This window comes from Bufo bufo, chromosome 1 (genome assembly GCF_905171765.1).
Source record: "Bufo bufo chromosome 1, aBufBuf1.1, whole genome shotgun sequence".
Lineage (NCBI taxonomy): Eukaryota > Metazoa > Chordata > Amphibia > Anura > Bufonidae > Bufo > Bufo bufo.
In genome coordinates, this window is record NC_053389.1 from 187,496,571 (window position 1) to 187,513,249 (window position 16,679).

The following is a 16,679-nucleotide window of genomic DNA, read 5'->3' on the forward strand; positions in this document are numbered from 1 at the left end:
CACTGATTTGTTTTTGTTTTGTTTTTGAATGTCAGAAATGTATATTTGTGAATGTTGAGATGTTATATTGGTTTCACTGGTAAAAATAAATAATTGAAATGGGTATATATTTGTTTTTTGTTAAGTTACCTAATAATTATGCACAGTAATAGTCACCTGCACACACAGATATCCCCCTAAAATAGCTAAAACTAAAAACAAACTAAAAACTACTTCCAAAAATATTCAGCTTTGATATTAATGAGTTTTTTGGGTTCATTGAGAACATGGTTGTTGTTCAATAATAAAATTAATCCTCAAAAATACAACTTGCCTAATAATTCTGCACTCCCTGTAAAGGGATTGTCCAGTATTTTGATATTGATGAATCGGTGGGGGTCTGAAACTCTGCACCCTCGCAGATCAGCTGTTTCGTTGGAGCTCCAGTGGCAGAACTACAAGGCTCTATCCATTGTTTAGTGGATGGAGCTGGTAACTGCAGCACTGCTCCCACTGACGTGAGTAGGAGCAGCACTACAGATACCAGAGCCACCCAGGGTCATGGACATGGCAGTATTATGGCTCCGCACAAGCTCCCAGTTACATAGAGCTGTACTACATCACCCATCAAAGTGTATGGGACCCTAATTCATGTGCCGCCATAAAGTACATATGGCTATACTAAAATACAATAAGCCCATTTTTAATGTTTTTGTATTACACACACACACGTCTGCTGCAACCTTGGACTCTTAAGCCTCTGACTTTCATGCCATGCTGGGAGTTGTAGTCACACAACCGCCTGCAGATCACTGGAGTATGAAGATTATAGAGAACATTTTGATTAAAGAAACCTTTGCTCTAGCAGAGAATGGTTTGCAGTAAGCCTGGCTGTTTTACAGACTGAACCCCTGCTGGGTAACTTCTGCTACAAGATGGGCAATCCTTTTTCCGTTACAGGCATCAGCGGTAATGACTCAGAGCTCTGCTGCTGAATATACAAGTCATCACTGTATCTTCAATATTATCAATGATTCTTAGCAAGCTACAGCGGGGGTCAGCAACCTCCAGACCACCAGCTGCTGTGAAACGACAACTTTCAGCATGCACACTTTCTCCTCTATTCTTGGAATTCACTGCTGCAACATGGCTCACTGGTTATAAATCGCTTTTTTTATTGAAAAATACATGCTTTTTGTTGTTTTAGCTGCATTTGCACAGACCCCCCCCACACACACACACAAACACTATGTCCACACTGGGAAGACTTATAGCATGGGTCATCCCGATCTTCCTGGCTCATGAATATGAAGAAAAATAGTGGAGCCTTTCATCTAGTTTAGCTTTAGGTCCATCATTCCTTTTCGAAACCAGGACAATAATGCAGCAATAATGCAAGCTGTAACGTCATGACCACTAGGGGTCTCACTTCCACCTAATTTACATTCCACTGCCTGTTGTCAGGTAAGATCTGCCCCTAGTAATAGAGACACAGAACATGGCAGAGAGGAATTGGGCCCGGTCAGAGCTAGCTGAGATCCTGAGCACTATAAAAGAACTGCTTCTACACTGCTTAGATAACAGGAGTGGCCTGCCTTTCTAAATCTGACTTCCCCCTCATTATCTGCTCTGTGAGCTCCAAAGTTGAAAACAAACAAACAAACATAGTGGGAAGTAAGGGAAAGGATGTCATAGCAGTACACTGCTGGCAGATTCCAGAGAGGGGAGGCACCCCTTGAGAGAAATGCATCTAGCTGTGCAGCTGAACAGGGAAATAATTAGGCTGAAGAAAAAAAAAAAAAAAAAAAAGACATTTCATTCACACTTCTGATTGTACAAAGAAGCACAGCCATTTTGCAAACTCAGGTACACTTAGCTCTCAATGCTTCTGGGCTGGCACACACAAGGTAGGTCTGTTCCTGCTTCTCGAGTCAAAAAGCAATTACATACCACACACCATTTCACAGATGTGCAGGCTGGGTTAGGAGGGAGATAGCCCACACAGAATAAAAATTGCAGGTTATCTAAATTGGCCGCATATATTTGCACGCAGCGAATGACGCAAGGACGAATCTCGGTGAAATAATTTCAATACTGTACTAAGGAACTGCTATAAAAGCTGTGAAAGAACTTGGATTTCTTCTAACTCAGCCATTCATTCACCATTTAAATAGCTGTTGCAGGATAAGGCAATCCAATCTCCCTGGCCGGAACAGCAAACTGTAAGCAGAGTCATTACCATTCCGAGCACACAGGCTGCTAACCTAATCTTCCCACGTACTCCATATTCAGGTCTGGGGAGGACACAATGGAGGCTGTGCCTACAGGACTATTTTTAGTCTGTCGTGTACCTGCACTCCGGTCCGGGAACTCAGACCATCAAACCGATCCGCCTGGTGGAAACACGTTCGCTACATAGATTATAATTCTATTATGGTGCAAATGGGACAATCAGGCCTCTCTCTGCAGGCTGCTGATACTAAGTATTGCCACTTAAGGCCACAGTATAAGTGGCAGCACATCTCAAGAACTGGTATAAAAATGTACCAACAACCATCTACACCAGGATGCAAATCAGAATCGATCTACCTCACCAGGCTGCATCGAAGCTCCAAAAATATTCATCTGGTCTCCTATAAAATGTGCAAAGGTCCTTAAAGGTCTTTGGGCAATCTAGAATGGTTGTCACTGCAATATTAGCACCCAGCGTGTAGAAGCATCACGTCAGATCGCATGGGAGAACAAAAGTGTGAGTATGCTTTAAAAGGGGTTTCTGAGATTTTAATACTGATGACCTATCCTGTGATAGGTAATCAGTATCTGATCGGTGGGGGTCTGACACCTGGGACCCTCACCGATCAGCTGTTTGAGAAGGCACCGACGCTCCTGTGAGCCCCGCATACATAGTATGGTATTGCAGCTCAGCCCCATTCACTTGAATGGGGCTGCGCTGCACTTAGGCCACGTGACCGATGAAAGCGGAGAGAAGCCCGTGGCACTACTGCGAGCCTTCTCAAACAGCTGAACGGTGGGGGTCCTGGGTGTTGGATCGCCACCGATCAAATACTGATGACCTGTGCAGAGGATAGGTCATCAGTATTAAAGTCTCGGAAAACCCCTTTAAGTTCTAGTTCTACAACATAACAGAGATCATTAGTTTATTCTTCGATGGAGACGAAAATCCATAATATCAATTTGACATAATCTGTAATCCTATTTGCATCTGATAGTGAAATGGTGGTATCCACTTGTCATATCTTTCTGATCCATCTTTTCCAACTGAAATATGTTGGATGCACACTTTCTGGTTCTTTAACTGGTAAAATGGCTTAAAAAAGAAAATATACTGATGTATATATAAATGACATGTAGAACTATATGCAGTAGGCTCCTAAACTCCCTCTTTTTTATGTATCTCAATGTCTATCAAATGTTATCTTTATATTTCAAGCTTCAGCCAATACAAAGATTAAAAAAATTAAATAGCACAGACTTTTGGACCGGTTTGTTGGATTTCCATGCAGATGAGGAAATCACTATAATCCAACACAAGAGATAATAGAGCATATTAATACACATCAGCAGCATTTCTTCTTGTACATACTGTGACATTTCTTTTAATAGTATTTGATAATCCAAATAGTCAACACAGCCCCTGAATTCATACCTCCTACATCAGTCCTCACCATAGCGCTGGCTTCCTACTCCTCCACCCGAATTCACAGCAGCGGCTAGTTACCTGGCCCTGATGTTTTGCTTGAAAATCTTAGACCGGAGCATTGTTATCAGGGCACTGTATAGCGCTGTTATTTAGGCAGAGTATGGTGGTATTATAAGGGCACGTTCTGACGGTTTTTCTTCAGGTAGTTTTGCCCAGAGACCTTGATCTGGGATTATACATTTCAGAGGAGGCCAGATGACTATTCGAAAACCCAGGAAGATATAGATGAACTGATCCTGTGCAGGTAGGTAACTGCTGGATACTGCTGGATCCTTTTACAAAAACGGTTCATAAAAGCTGTTTATGTAGAGGCTCCTGGCCCCTGTTGCAAAACTTGTGCCCACCCCTCAATGTCATATTCAATGGTTTCACACTGTATAGACTATACATACATGTAGTGGAGTATACTATAATGCCCTATCTTCCTAGGCATCAGAGGGGTGGTGGGGGTGTTCGGATACAAGGACCTTAGTAATCTAGCCCTCCTACCCCCCAACAGCTACACCCCTGATCACTTTACAAAAAGCAGAAAGAGGGAAAAACAAAAAGGTCAGATCGGTTTGACGATCACAGATGGAAAGATGCAATCTGCGAGAATTTAGGACTGCTAAAGTCTCTTCACCAGAGACAGCACGCTATCATATTTCTTTGAAAATCCAGCCTACATCCCGAATCACTGATGTGGATCAATACATAAACTGCACTCTCAGCTGCCAGGCATCCTGCCACACGCTCGCTTCTCTCTATCCATCAGTTTACATAGCACACTTGTCATATAAATATGTAATGAGGGTAAAATACCCCTGTTCGCATGAAGCTTTGGCTGATCTCTCCATCTATATGCACACAATACAAACCAAAATGTACACTGTATACACATAGACATGCATCGATCCTCAGTCTATATAGCATATACAAGTCATCTAACCCCTGTGATCAATTCATATAGAGCTCTCCCCAGGGCTGCACCTCCATACATCTCCTCCCTCATTTCCTTCTACCACCCTATTCGTGCTCTCCGTTCTGTTAGCGACCTAAGATTACAAACCTCCATAATTCGTACCTCCAACTTCCATCTTCAAGACTTCTCTCGGGCTGCACCTACTCTCTGGAATGCCCTGCCCCGGAATATCAACTTCCCAACTTCCCTACCTTCAAATATGCATTAAAAACACATCTTTTTAGGCAGGATTATCAAACTTCCTAAAATAATTGTTCCCCGAGTAACCCGCCCCCACCAACTCCTCAGGCCTGAACTCAATCTTCTAACAGCCCCACACCCGAAGCAGATCGGCCTACACCACTGCTTTCAGTACAATAATGGCTTGACTACTACATATCACAATCAACTACCTTTTGGGTCACTCCCAATTCCTCCTAGTGTTTCAGTTGTATATTAGCCAGTTGTGTTGTGATGTCTTTTGTTTTGTACATGAACAATCTGAGTTTGTAAAGCGCTGCGGAATATGGTGATGCTATATGAATAAATAAATAAATATTATTATTATAATCTAGAGCCCCTGCTTGTTCAGTGTCTGCAGAGTATTCTGATGTGATTTGCATTCAGGATCAATACCAGATAAGTAATGGATTTACAAATTTACCCAATCTTTCATGTATAAACTACAAAGTAAAATGCAAAGGTGAACTTGTACTTAAAGGGGTTGTCCAGCCTTTACTTTAGTTGATCACTAGCTGATCAAAAGGGGTCTGACACTAGGCATAATGGGAGCAGCAGGCCCAACAATAGCAGCAGCGCTGTAGTGATGAGCTCCCTCCACTACAAGGTTGATGGAGTTGTGTAGTTCTGGTGCCGACTTCCGCTGGGGTGGATAAACCATTACTTAGTAAAGCAGGCATGCTCAACCTGTGGCCCTCCAGCTGTTGCAAAACTACAACTCCCATCATTCCCAGACAGCCTACAGCTATCAGCCTACAGAAGGGCATGGTGGGAGTTGTAGTTTTACAAAAGCTGGAGGGCCGCAGGTTGAGCATCACTGTAGTAAAGGATTGACTACCCCCTTTAGGCTATGACTACATGGAGACACTGGTCGCGCAAAAGCTGTTGCAGCCAGGTTCAAAGGGGCATCGCAGTGTAGTGGTGATCCCATAGAAATTAATGGGATCTTATCGGGAGTTGCATGTTTGCTGCAACTCTGAAAATCCAAAACCTGCATTCCTATGGGATCGCCGCGACAGCTGTCACGCAACCAGTATCACCGTGTAGCCGCACCCTTCAAGGGCTATTCCCAACCAGACACGGGTCAAAGAAACAAAGACTGAAGGATTCTGGCATCTGGATATAAAATCTTCTTTCTCAATTATTAGACATCCATTAAAATATCATGTAAACAGTTACAACTCCATGATAAGGTCAGGGAACTCTTGTTGTACACATGTCTCAGAGGTGGAGCACACATCTATCAATCCATAAATGTCTGAATTGGAAATACCTCTTTAAATAATCTGGGTTGTACAGGATTAGAAAATCAAGGCTGCTTTCTTCCAAAGACAGTGCCACACCTGCCCATGGGTTGTGTCTGCTATTGTAGCTCAGCTCCACTGAAGTGAATGGGACGAGCTGAAATACCATACAGAACCTACAGACACGTGTGGTAGTGATTCTGGAAAAAGACAGCCATGTTTTTCTAATACTGGACAACCTCTGCACAACCTAAAAAACATCTTGTCATCTTGTTCTCTACAATTTTTCTGTACTTTTATTACAGTTTACGTACTAGAATAGGTTTCCATTCAGACCTGAATCCAGATCTCAAGGACCATAGCTGTACGTCTCTTCTACAGATGAAGAAAAAAGTACCCAAAATGACAAGCAACACTAGAAAGAATATTGAAAGGCTGTACTCATGCAACAGAAGACCTTGGGACGTGATCTGAGATCCTTCTGCTCTCACCTGTGGAAGGGCGATGTTAAGCTGCCTTTGAAGAGATTCCTTCTCATGACCCAATTCTCTCAGACGTAGCTGTGCAGTGGCCAGGCTCTCCTGAGTCTCTCGCAGAGTCTCAAGCAACCTCTCCCTCTCATTTAACATGTTTACCATAAGCTGCTCAAAGTTGGCATCGTCGGAGCTGTAGGTTGAACCCCGACGGTTGTCCTCGTTAATGGTGGGCATCACTTCGCACATCATCTTGGCAGCTTTATGTCACAAAATATACACCAGGAAAAGAAGGCACCAGGGAGGGCTATAAATGCTGACAAATCCAACCAAGGCAAACAGCTGGGGGGGGGGGGGGGGGGGGCAAAGAGACTGCACAGGAGTGGATCCACGAGTTTACATCAAAAATGAAAATGGGAGGGTAACCATATGCATGAAGACTACGTGTAATGTCCAGCTTGAAGCATCTTTATCACAGCCAGGAAGAGGTTTCCCAATCAAGTCACTACATGGAAATGTATGGAGCAGGTCAAGAAGTCAGGACTTTCTTCAAAGCAGTCACCAACCATTAAGAACGTCCACGCAAGTATGTGACACCACCTAGAATAAAAGACAGACATGTTAGAAACCTGCACAAACATAAACATGGTGTACTGCAAGGTGCCGAAAACAAAATTTATCAACTCAACTCTCGTGTAATATACTGAAATGTGTAGAAAACACATAGTAACTCATGAGACAGAAAACGGACATGTTGCTTTTAGGCGGTGCACAAGTTTTGAACAACGATGAGACCAGTAGGTCATCTTCAGAATGGCATCATTTAGGTACATCATGGGATGCAGTGCTTGAGGACTTGAGAAGTTATAATTTTTGGTCAACATCAGATGGACACATTACAGCTGCAACACTGTGGCAGCAATGCATGCCCCCTCTGTGAAAACCCTAACTTTTTAGTTTTTTGGAGGGGAGATCAGCCCAACGACAGGTCAGACCATTTTATGACCTTACAGATCTGATCACTTACGGGTCATAAATATGGCACCCATAGCCTGTTATAGACCAACAATATACCCTTTAAGTTGGAGAGCCATTGAAGTTCTCCTCAAGGACTCATATGCCTAGAAATATAAATGTCATATTACGTAGAAGCATTGCTTCTAGGAAAGTACACGCAGTGCGAACAGGTCTGTCCTATGGATCCACAGAGACTTTGTGTGCTGCACAGTACAGGATCACACAGCCTTACCTTAGCAATTATTCCTAGGACTGGCCATTTTTTTGGTGCTAATGTGATAATGAAATGGCTTTTGAAGAGTGGTACATAACGTGAAGTGTTAAAAGAAATGTAAAAAAAAGGCCTGTCATAATGTGTTGAAAAATAGTTGGAAGGCGCATACTGCATAATTCTCGCAGCCAATTCTTTCTTGCTTGGGAAAAATGTGACTTTTGAGGCTCTTGTTATTTGGCTGCTTGTGTTTCATCACCAGAGTGATAGTGAGGCCTGGGAATTGCTGCAATTAGAACCCCACCCTGATTCTGCGTAGCCGGCTGACGGGAGGGTTCCACCTTGCCTCACCCCAAGTTTCTTCTCTCTGTTTAAGGCGAGGAGATGCGAGGCTTTCACAACACTCCCTTGGAGTCTTACTCAGTGGGTCAGAATACAAAAACAACACGAATTTCGTATTGGCAGTAAAAGCAGAACGACAGGGCGAGCTCCGCAGAATACTAATTATTTACCGATTATTCTGAATGTCTAATAAAATAAACTTTTGCCCTTTATATTAAAATGACATCATGGAGAAGTATTACTGAACGTCTATGCCGAGACTTTTCTGGATGGCACACTGACCCATTCATTTCTATAGTACTGTACATAACATCTGTATTTTTTAGGGATCCACAAATTATAGAACATGTTCTATTCTGGACCATATTGCAGACAAGAACAGTCCTATTGATGGGATGAGAAAAATACTGTCAGAAACTTCGAAACCTTGCTCCGAATCATATGAACCTATATATCGCAGACCTCAGAGCTCAGCTTTGCTCCCTCTATCACATGGTATATGAATACCACTGATGGTGGGGTCTCGATCTATTTGCCAAGCCAGAAAGCATGAACAAAAAATGCGGAAAAGAACAAACAGCAGGTGGCGCTATACTGAAACCTTTTTATTACTCAATTACATAGGATTACAAAAGTATTTATATCCAGGTGCTGGTTTGAAAAGTTTAAGTAGCACAACTAGAAAGCAGTCAAGAAAGAGAACGCACAATAAGGAGAAGCCATCAGACTGCACAGTGTACATCTGTAATGCCAGTCCGAGGTCAAACTGTGCTAAAGCTTTACCAGTTTGATAAAAGACAAAGCCCTGTAGTAGTGCAGAAGGTATCCCCAAAGGTTTCCACACTCCCATCCTCCCTCACAACAAGATGTACCTTTCTCCAACGGCGTTCACGCCACGTTTAACACTCGGCTGGGCTTTCCGTCGGGGGCAGACATGTTTGAACAACTAAAACGGTATTCAAATGTATACCGTGATGTATCCATTTGATTTAATTAGGCAAATGGAATCTAAAGGATAAGTAATCAATATCAGATTGGTGGGGGTCTGAGACCGCCACGATCAACTGTTTTCACCAAACTAAACAGTGGACGGAGCTGGAAACGGAAGGCTCCATCCATTGTGTTCTGGCCATGCCAGTGCACTGCATCTCAGCTTCCATTCACTTCTGCTTCCGGCTCCTTCTAATGGCAGACAAAAACAGCTGATTCCTGGAGGTCCCAAATGTCCGACCCCCATCAGAGGATAGGTCATCAATATCTAAAAGATTTAAAGGGGTTGTCTCACTTCAGCAAATGGCATTTATCATGTAGATAAAGTAAACACAAGCCACTTACTAATGTATTGCGATTATCCATATTGCCTCCTTTGCTGGCTGAATTCATTTGTCCATCACATTATACACTGCTCGGTGGTTATGACCACCCTGCAATCCATCAGTGGTGGTCGTGCTTGCACACTACATGAAAAAGTGCACGGCTCTCTGGTGGCCAAGACCGCGGGAGCACACATAGGCTGGTGCTTTTCCTATACACTGCGTGCAGAATTATTAGGCAAATGAGTATTTTGACCACATCATCCTCTTTATGCATGTTGTCTTACTCCAAGCTGTATAGGCTCGAAAGCCTACTACCAATTAAGCATATTAGGTGATGTGCATCTCTGTAATGAGAAGGGGTGTGGTCTAATGACATCAACACCCTATATTAGGTGTGCATAATTATTAGGCAACTTCCTTTCCTTTGGCAAAATGGGTCAAAAGAAGGACTTGACAGGCTCAGAAAAGTCAAAAATAGTGAGATATCTTGCAGAGGGATGCAGCACTCTTAAAATTGCAAAGCTTCTGAAGCGTGATCATCGAACAATCAAGCGTTTCATTCAAAATAGTCAACAGGGTCGCAAGAAGCGTGTGGAAAAACCAAGGCGCAAAATAACTGCCCATGAACTGAGAAAAGTCAAGCGTGCAGCTGCCAAGATGCCACTTGCCACCAGTTTGGCCATATTTCAGAGCTGCAACATCACTGGAGTGCCCAAAAGCACAAGGTGTGCAATACTCAGAGACATGGCCAAGGTAAGAAAGGCTGAAAGACGACCACCACTGAACAAGACACACAAGCTGAAACGTCAAGACTGGGCCAAGAAATATCTCAAGACTGATTTTTCTAAGGTTTTATGGACTGATGAAATGAGAGTGAGTCTTGATGGGCCAGATGGATGGGCCCGTGGCTGGATTGGTAAAGGGCAGAGAGCTCCAGTCCGACTCAGACGCCAGCAAGGTGGAGGTGGAGTACTGGTTTGGGCTGGTATCATCAAAGATGAGCTTGTGGGGCCTTTTCGGGTTGAGGATGGAGTCAAGCTCAACTCCCAGTCCTACTGCCAGTTTCTGGAAGACACCTTCTTCAAGCAGTGGTACAGGAAGAAGTCTGCATCCTTCAAGAAAAACATGATTTTCATGCAGGACAATGCTCCATCACACGCGTCCAAGTACTCCACAGCGTGGCTGGCAAGAAAGGGTATAAAAGAAGAAAATCTAATGACATGACCTCCTTGTTCACCTGATCTGAACCCCATTGAGAACCTGTGGTCCATCATCAAATGTGAGATTTACAAGGAGGGAAAACAGTACACCTCTCTGAACAGTGTCTGGGAGGCTGTGGTTGCTGCTGCACGCAATGTTGATGGTGAACAGATCAAAACACTGACAGAATCCATGGATGGCAGGCTTTTGAGTGTCCTTGCAAAGAAAGGTGGCTATATTGGTCACTGATTTGTTTTTGTTTTGTTTTTGAATGTCAGAAATGTATATTTGTGAATGTTGAGATGTTATATTGGTTTCACTGGTAAAAATAAATAATTGAAATGGGTATATATTTGTTTTTTGTTAAGTTGCCTAATAATTATGCACAGTAATAGTCACCTGCACACACAGATATCCCTCTAAAATAGCTAAAACTAAAAACAAACTAAAAACTACTTCCAAAAATATTCAGCTTTGATATTAATGAGTTTTTTGGGTTCATTGAGAACATGGTTGTTGTTCAATAATAAAATTAATCCTCAAAAATACAACTTGCCTAATAATTCTGCACTCCCTGTACTGTGCAAGCACGGCCACCGCTGCTGGATTGCAAGGTGGTCGTAACCATGGAAACAAGCAGTGTATAATGTGATGGAAAAATAAATCCAGCAAGCAAAGGAAGCAATATGGACAATTACAATATATTAGTAAGTGGCTTGTATTAACTTTCTCTACATGATAAATGCCATTTCCTGAAGTGACACAACCCCTTTAATACAGATACGGCTTTGAAATCCATTTGACCCGCTTTCCCTTCGCTTCCATCTATTTTGCTGGACAGAACAGCGCGGTACTCTATACCATGCCTGCTGGGAGTTGTAGGTTTTCAAAAAGGTGGAGAGCCACAGGTAGGGGACCACTGAACTAAATGCATTCTATTATTCCCTGTTATCAGCCATTTAGTGGTAGACAGGTGAATAACGGTGGTCATGGAGCGAGTCCTTTCACACATTCAGTTATTTGCCTCATAAAGATATTACTGCAATGCTACACTGCAGTAACACAACGTAAAAGTGGTGATAAGTATTATATACTGTGTACTAGGCGGGACAATAAATCCTCCCATCTTTATGTTCATGTATATGGCATCAGGGAATCCCTCTCTACAATCACCTACAGTAATATGAAGAGCCTATGTCCTAAGAGGACCCCACAGATTGCAGTCCCATGCACTGCACCACCGCCCTGTAGGGGATGGACCAATAACACTGCTTCTGGTTCCTATCCTTGTTCTAAGGGCCCGTGCACATGACCGCATGCCCTCCGAGACATACGGTCCGTGAGCGGGCCATATGTCCCGGAGCGCCATTGATCATGCGCACGGGAGCGCACAGCATCATAGATTACAATGATGCTGTGCACGTCGGGCTGCCCGCAGAACTATTGTCCTGCACTCATATGATCTTTTGGTATGGGCACACACTGGGCAAATCAGCATTTTCCAGTACCATCAAAATGAATGAGCTTAAAAAATAATAATTCTGCAGCGCAATTTGACCTGCAGCATGAATTTTAAATCCACAGCATATCAATGGATATCTACCGCGGGTTTCACCCTTTGCAATGCATAGGATAAAATCAATAGCAAATCCGCAGCGGAATTTCTGTAAGAACACAGACAGAACAGAGGATGAGACTCCCCTCAATATGTATATTTCTAGATATGTTTCTCTTATTGTAGTGGAAATGTTCTCCGACCATCATGCTGGGTAAGCTATGGCTGATATCTCCACTGGTTTCCTTTTCATGTACTCAGTGATGGTTTTGGGATGTCCTGTATGTTTATCAGTAGATATATCCCACAGGAAAAAAGATTAAGAATTGAATGGAAATTATTCAAGTCTCTTCACAGTGCACAAACCAGCAGCACATGATGTCTGGTGGGCGTCCAATCTGTAAGGACTGTACGGGAAGGAAGGAGAAGTGGACAACCCGCAAACCAATCTCACAGACATAAACCATGTCTATCCAGTGGACATGTTCCAAGTTCCCATACCTTAGATTCCTGTCTGAAGCTGGAATCTGCCATTTAGGAAGCCCAAAGATGTCTGATAACAGGTTTGTCCACCATACATGGTCAATTTGTCCATCACCCAGTTCAGTTTAGGGAAGGGGGGGGGGGGGGGGGGGGGGGAGACACTTCACCATGCTGTGGTAAAAATTGGAAAAAGGTCAAGCATTATGACAAGTTTCCATGGAATGTCACGATCAGCATCAGACTGGCCCACCAGAGGATCCTCCGGTGGCCCAGGCTCTGATACCATAATGGGCCTCAAAGGTCCAGGAAAAAAAAGCATTTGGAGCTGCCTTTGGAGTCAATAACTTACCCCTAGGGTCTATTTCTATGAATCAAAACCTATTAGACTTAATTGATGACATGGGGGTTGGGACTCGAGAATAATTTCTTCTAGTGGGCACAAGGAACCACAGTCTGACCCTGGAAGTTAACATGGTGCAAAGTATCCCAGACACCATGGAGTTCAGAAATAGCTTGGGCAGAACCACCAGTTTTCTCTGGAAGTTGCAGAGATCCAGTACTGGGAGACATCTATTGGAGATATCAACACCAAGCAAACAAAAACAGATGCCAGGGCATACTGAGAAAGTAGGGCTCATTACAATTTCCAGGCTTGTCAGCTCAAGCGGGAGATAATGGGCATATGATGCGATGCCGTTGCTAAAGGCCAACTTTGACTTTGATGCATAGGGGAGTTATGCAGCTGCATATAAACATCCGGTGACGGGGGGAGCAGCCAACAGCAGATTGTGACGGGAACGAGCCTCCTTTGCATCACCCGCGATGCTAGGGAGGCTCGTTCCCGTTGCGGTCTGCTATTGCCTGCCCCCCCCTCCGGATGCTTTCATCCACACGACGGGGAGGTGCAGCGGGTGCCGGGGAGCAAGGTAAGTACATTGTATGTGCTGGGGGGTGGGCAGTAGGGGAGGCATTTTAGGGGTTGGATAACCTCTTTAATGCAATATGACACACATAGAAACCTGGCACTGTTTTTGGAAGAAAGCAGCCAAATTTTATCTATTTTTCTAATCCTGAAGATCCCCTTTCTTCACAAATTAGCCATCAGTTAATGGCCATTAGGTGGCAAAATGCGAAGTCTGTCCAATAAATTTTCAACCAATAGAAAGGACTGGCATGCATTCAAAATTATTTCATTTAACCCCTTAGTGATGAATGACATATTATGTACGCCATGATGTGGTGTTAGTTACCGCATCATGACGTGCACAGTACGTCATAAAATGAAAGTGTCACCGCAGACACTGGCATCTTAACGGGTCTCACAGACAGCAGAGCTGTCCGCGCACCCGTTAGGGGACCAATCACAGCGGTCCCTGTTTCCCGATCGCTGTGTTGTAGAAATATTATCTGTTGTAGAAATATTAAAATTAGAAATCTGCTCTCCAATGTCTTTGTGTAAGGAAAGGTAAAAATCTCAACCGCAGTCAAAGGTGTTTTCATGTTAAGTACTGCTGAGCAACTGCCCCTCCCCCTGCTCAGTCTGTTCACTTTTATTTACTCACAAAAGGTGTAAAAGGGGCTGGTCCATAACAAGGATGCAGGAAGTGATGACATACAGGAAGTGATGACATACAGGAAGTGATGACATACAGGAAGTGATGACATACAGGAAGTGATGACATACAGGAAGTGATGACATAGGAAGACAAGACACCATCATTTAGAATAACATAGCCAGCTAACAAACACATGTATCCTATTAACCACTGGAGCGAACTTTATCCAGCCTTGCTCAGTGATCAATGCCAGATAAAGTTACTATGATCCTCATGCATGTTTATTTACAGGACAACATCATTATCTCCAGCGGCTGATCAGGCGCACTAGAGACAACAAACACACGTTCCTTTCGTTATATTGTTCTCTTAACAAAAGCATCCACGCCAAGCCAATAAATCTGCGTCTTGCGCGGGGGCCCTAGCTGGCGTCCATACATCAGCCAAGAAAACACTGCTCTGCTGAACACATCAGTCTCCCCCGGCCCACAGCCCAGTGCTTAGCACATGGACCATTCGTGTACTATAGCTAGCCAGGTAGCTTGAAATAGTTGAGGTTAGTGTTAGAGTTAGGCATTTGTAAAAAAAAAAAAAATATATAATTATATACCATAATTAGATAATTTTACTTTAGTTAGTTCGCCAGAGTACTTGCAGTTAGCTAGAAATAGTTTAGGCGTTTGAAAAAAAAAAAGAAGAAAAATACACAAAAATAATATGTATAAAATTATTGGTGATTAGCCATAGTTAGTAAGCCTGTGTACTGGCAGTTAGATAGAAATAGTAGTGCTAGGGTAAGAGCTTTGAAATTTAAAAATAAAAATATACAAAATTATATATATTTCCAAAAAAAATAAGGCAGCACTCCAAATCAGGGTGTTATTGGGTTTAGGGGGGTGGAACTTTTAAAAATATTCTTATCAGAAGAACTGCTAAATTTGATGGTTGAGCAGACCAATTTATACGCTGCTCAATTCGTCGCTAGTCATTCCACCTCATATTACGCCAAGAATGGCGTATGGTGCCCTGTTGTTGTAGTGGTCATTTAAAAATTTTGGGGCCACCTTCAAAATATGGGTCTCATAAAAAAAAAAACACTAGAAAAAAGACGACTGAGGGGAGATCTAATTACTATGTATAAATATATCAGGGGGCAGTACAGAGATCTATCCCATCATCTATTTATCCCCAGGACTGTGACTGTGACGAGGGGACATCCTCTGCGTTTGGAGGAAAGAAGGTTTGTACACAAACATAGAAAAGGGTTCTTTACGGTAAGAGCAGTGAGACTATGGAACTCTCTGCCTGAGGAGGTGGTGATGGTGAGTACAATAAAGGAATTCAAGAGGGGCCTGGAAGTATTTCTGGAGTGTAATAATATTACAGGCTATAGCTACTAGAGAGGGGTCGTTGATCCAGGGAGTTATTCTGATTGCCTGATTGGAGTCGGGAAGGAATTTTTTATTCCCCTAAAGTGAGGAAAATTGGCTTCTACCTCACAGGGTTTTTTTTTTGCCTTCCTCTGGATCAACTTGTAGGATGACAGGCCGAACTGGATGGACAAATGTCTTTTTTCGGCCTTATGTACTATGTTACTATGTTACTATGACATCTTATTGGTCATCTGATGTGTTGTATGATACCCCCATGTACAGGGAAGTAATGACAAGACAGCGATTTGAGAGAATCCTGCGATTTCTTCATTTCGATCACAACACACAGTGCCCCCCACATGATGACCCCAGCCATGACAGGCTTTATAAAATTAGGCCCCTTAAAGAGGCCTACACCCCAGAAAAAAATATTGCCGTAGACGAGTCACTTGTCCTTTTTAAAGGCAGGCTTCAATTTCACAAATAATCGTAAAAAAATCCTTTGTTCGTCTAAACAGACATGTACATGTGTGGCAGGGGCGGACAAACTTCATGCAGTCAAAGGCGACGGCCATTTCGCACGATTGCGCTTCCTCTGGCCATTGACGTCAATGGCCAGAGGAAGCGCAAACCACGGCCGTCGCCTTTGACCGCATGGAAGTTTGTCCGCCCCTGCCACACTTGTATATGTCTGTTTAGACGAATAAAGGATTTTTTTTACGACTAATGGTGAGTGCCGACTTACTTCTATACACTACATTTGAGATTTACTGAGAACTTACTATGGGCAGAGCACCACATGGATGTGTTGCACGTATCACAGGATTGCCTATGTATTTAAAAGCCTAAAGTTTAGGCAGTGCCGCCTCGTTCTATTCTTTTGGTTGAAGGTTCAATTTAACCAATATTTTCCAAGGAAGAGGGCACGATCAGGGCTAAAAATGTATAAGCTATGCGAGAGCGGATCTGGCTACACCTATAAACTTAGAGTGTATGATAGCAAAGATACCCAGTTTTGCCCTCCTGAAT

At 43.1% G+C, this 16,679-nt stretch overlaps 1 protein-coding gene across 4 annotated transcripts in view; it reads right to left on the bottom strand.

Moving 5' to 3' along the window:
- Nucleotides 1-16,679, bottom strand: part of PPFIA3 (PTPRF interacting protein alpha 3) — a 130,322-nt gene that overhangs the window by 98,570 nt on the left and 15,073 nt on the right. For all 4 annotated transcript variants that reach the window (XM_040433485.1, XM_040433503.1, XM_040433495.1 and 1 more), the window contains exon 2: nt 6,616-7,197. In XM_040433485.1, coding sequence (XP_040289419.1) covers nt 6,616-6,849 — 234 coding nt within the window. In that variant the 5' untranslated portion in view covers nt 6,850-7,197. The remainder of the gene's footprint in view (nt 1-6,615; nt 7,198-16,679) is intronic.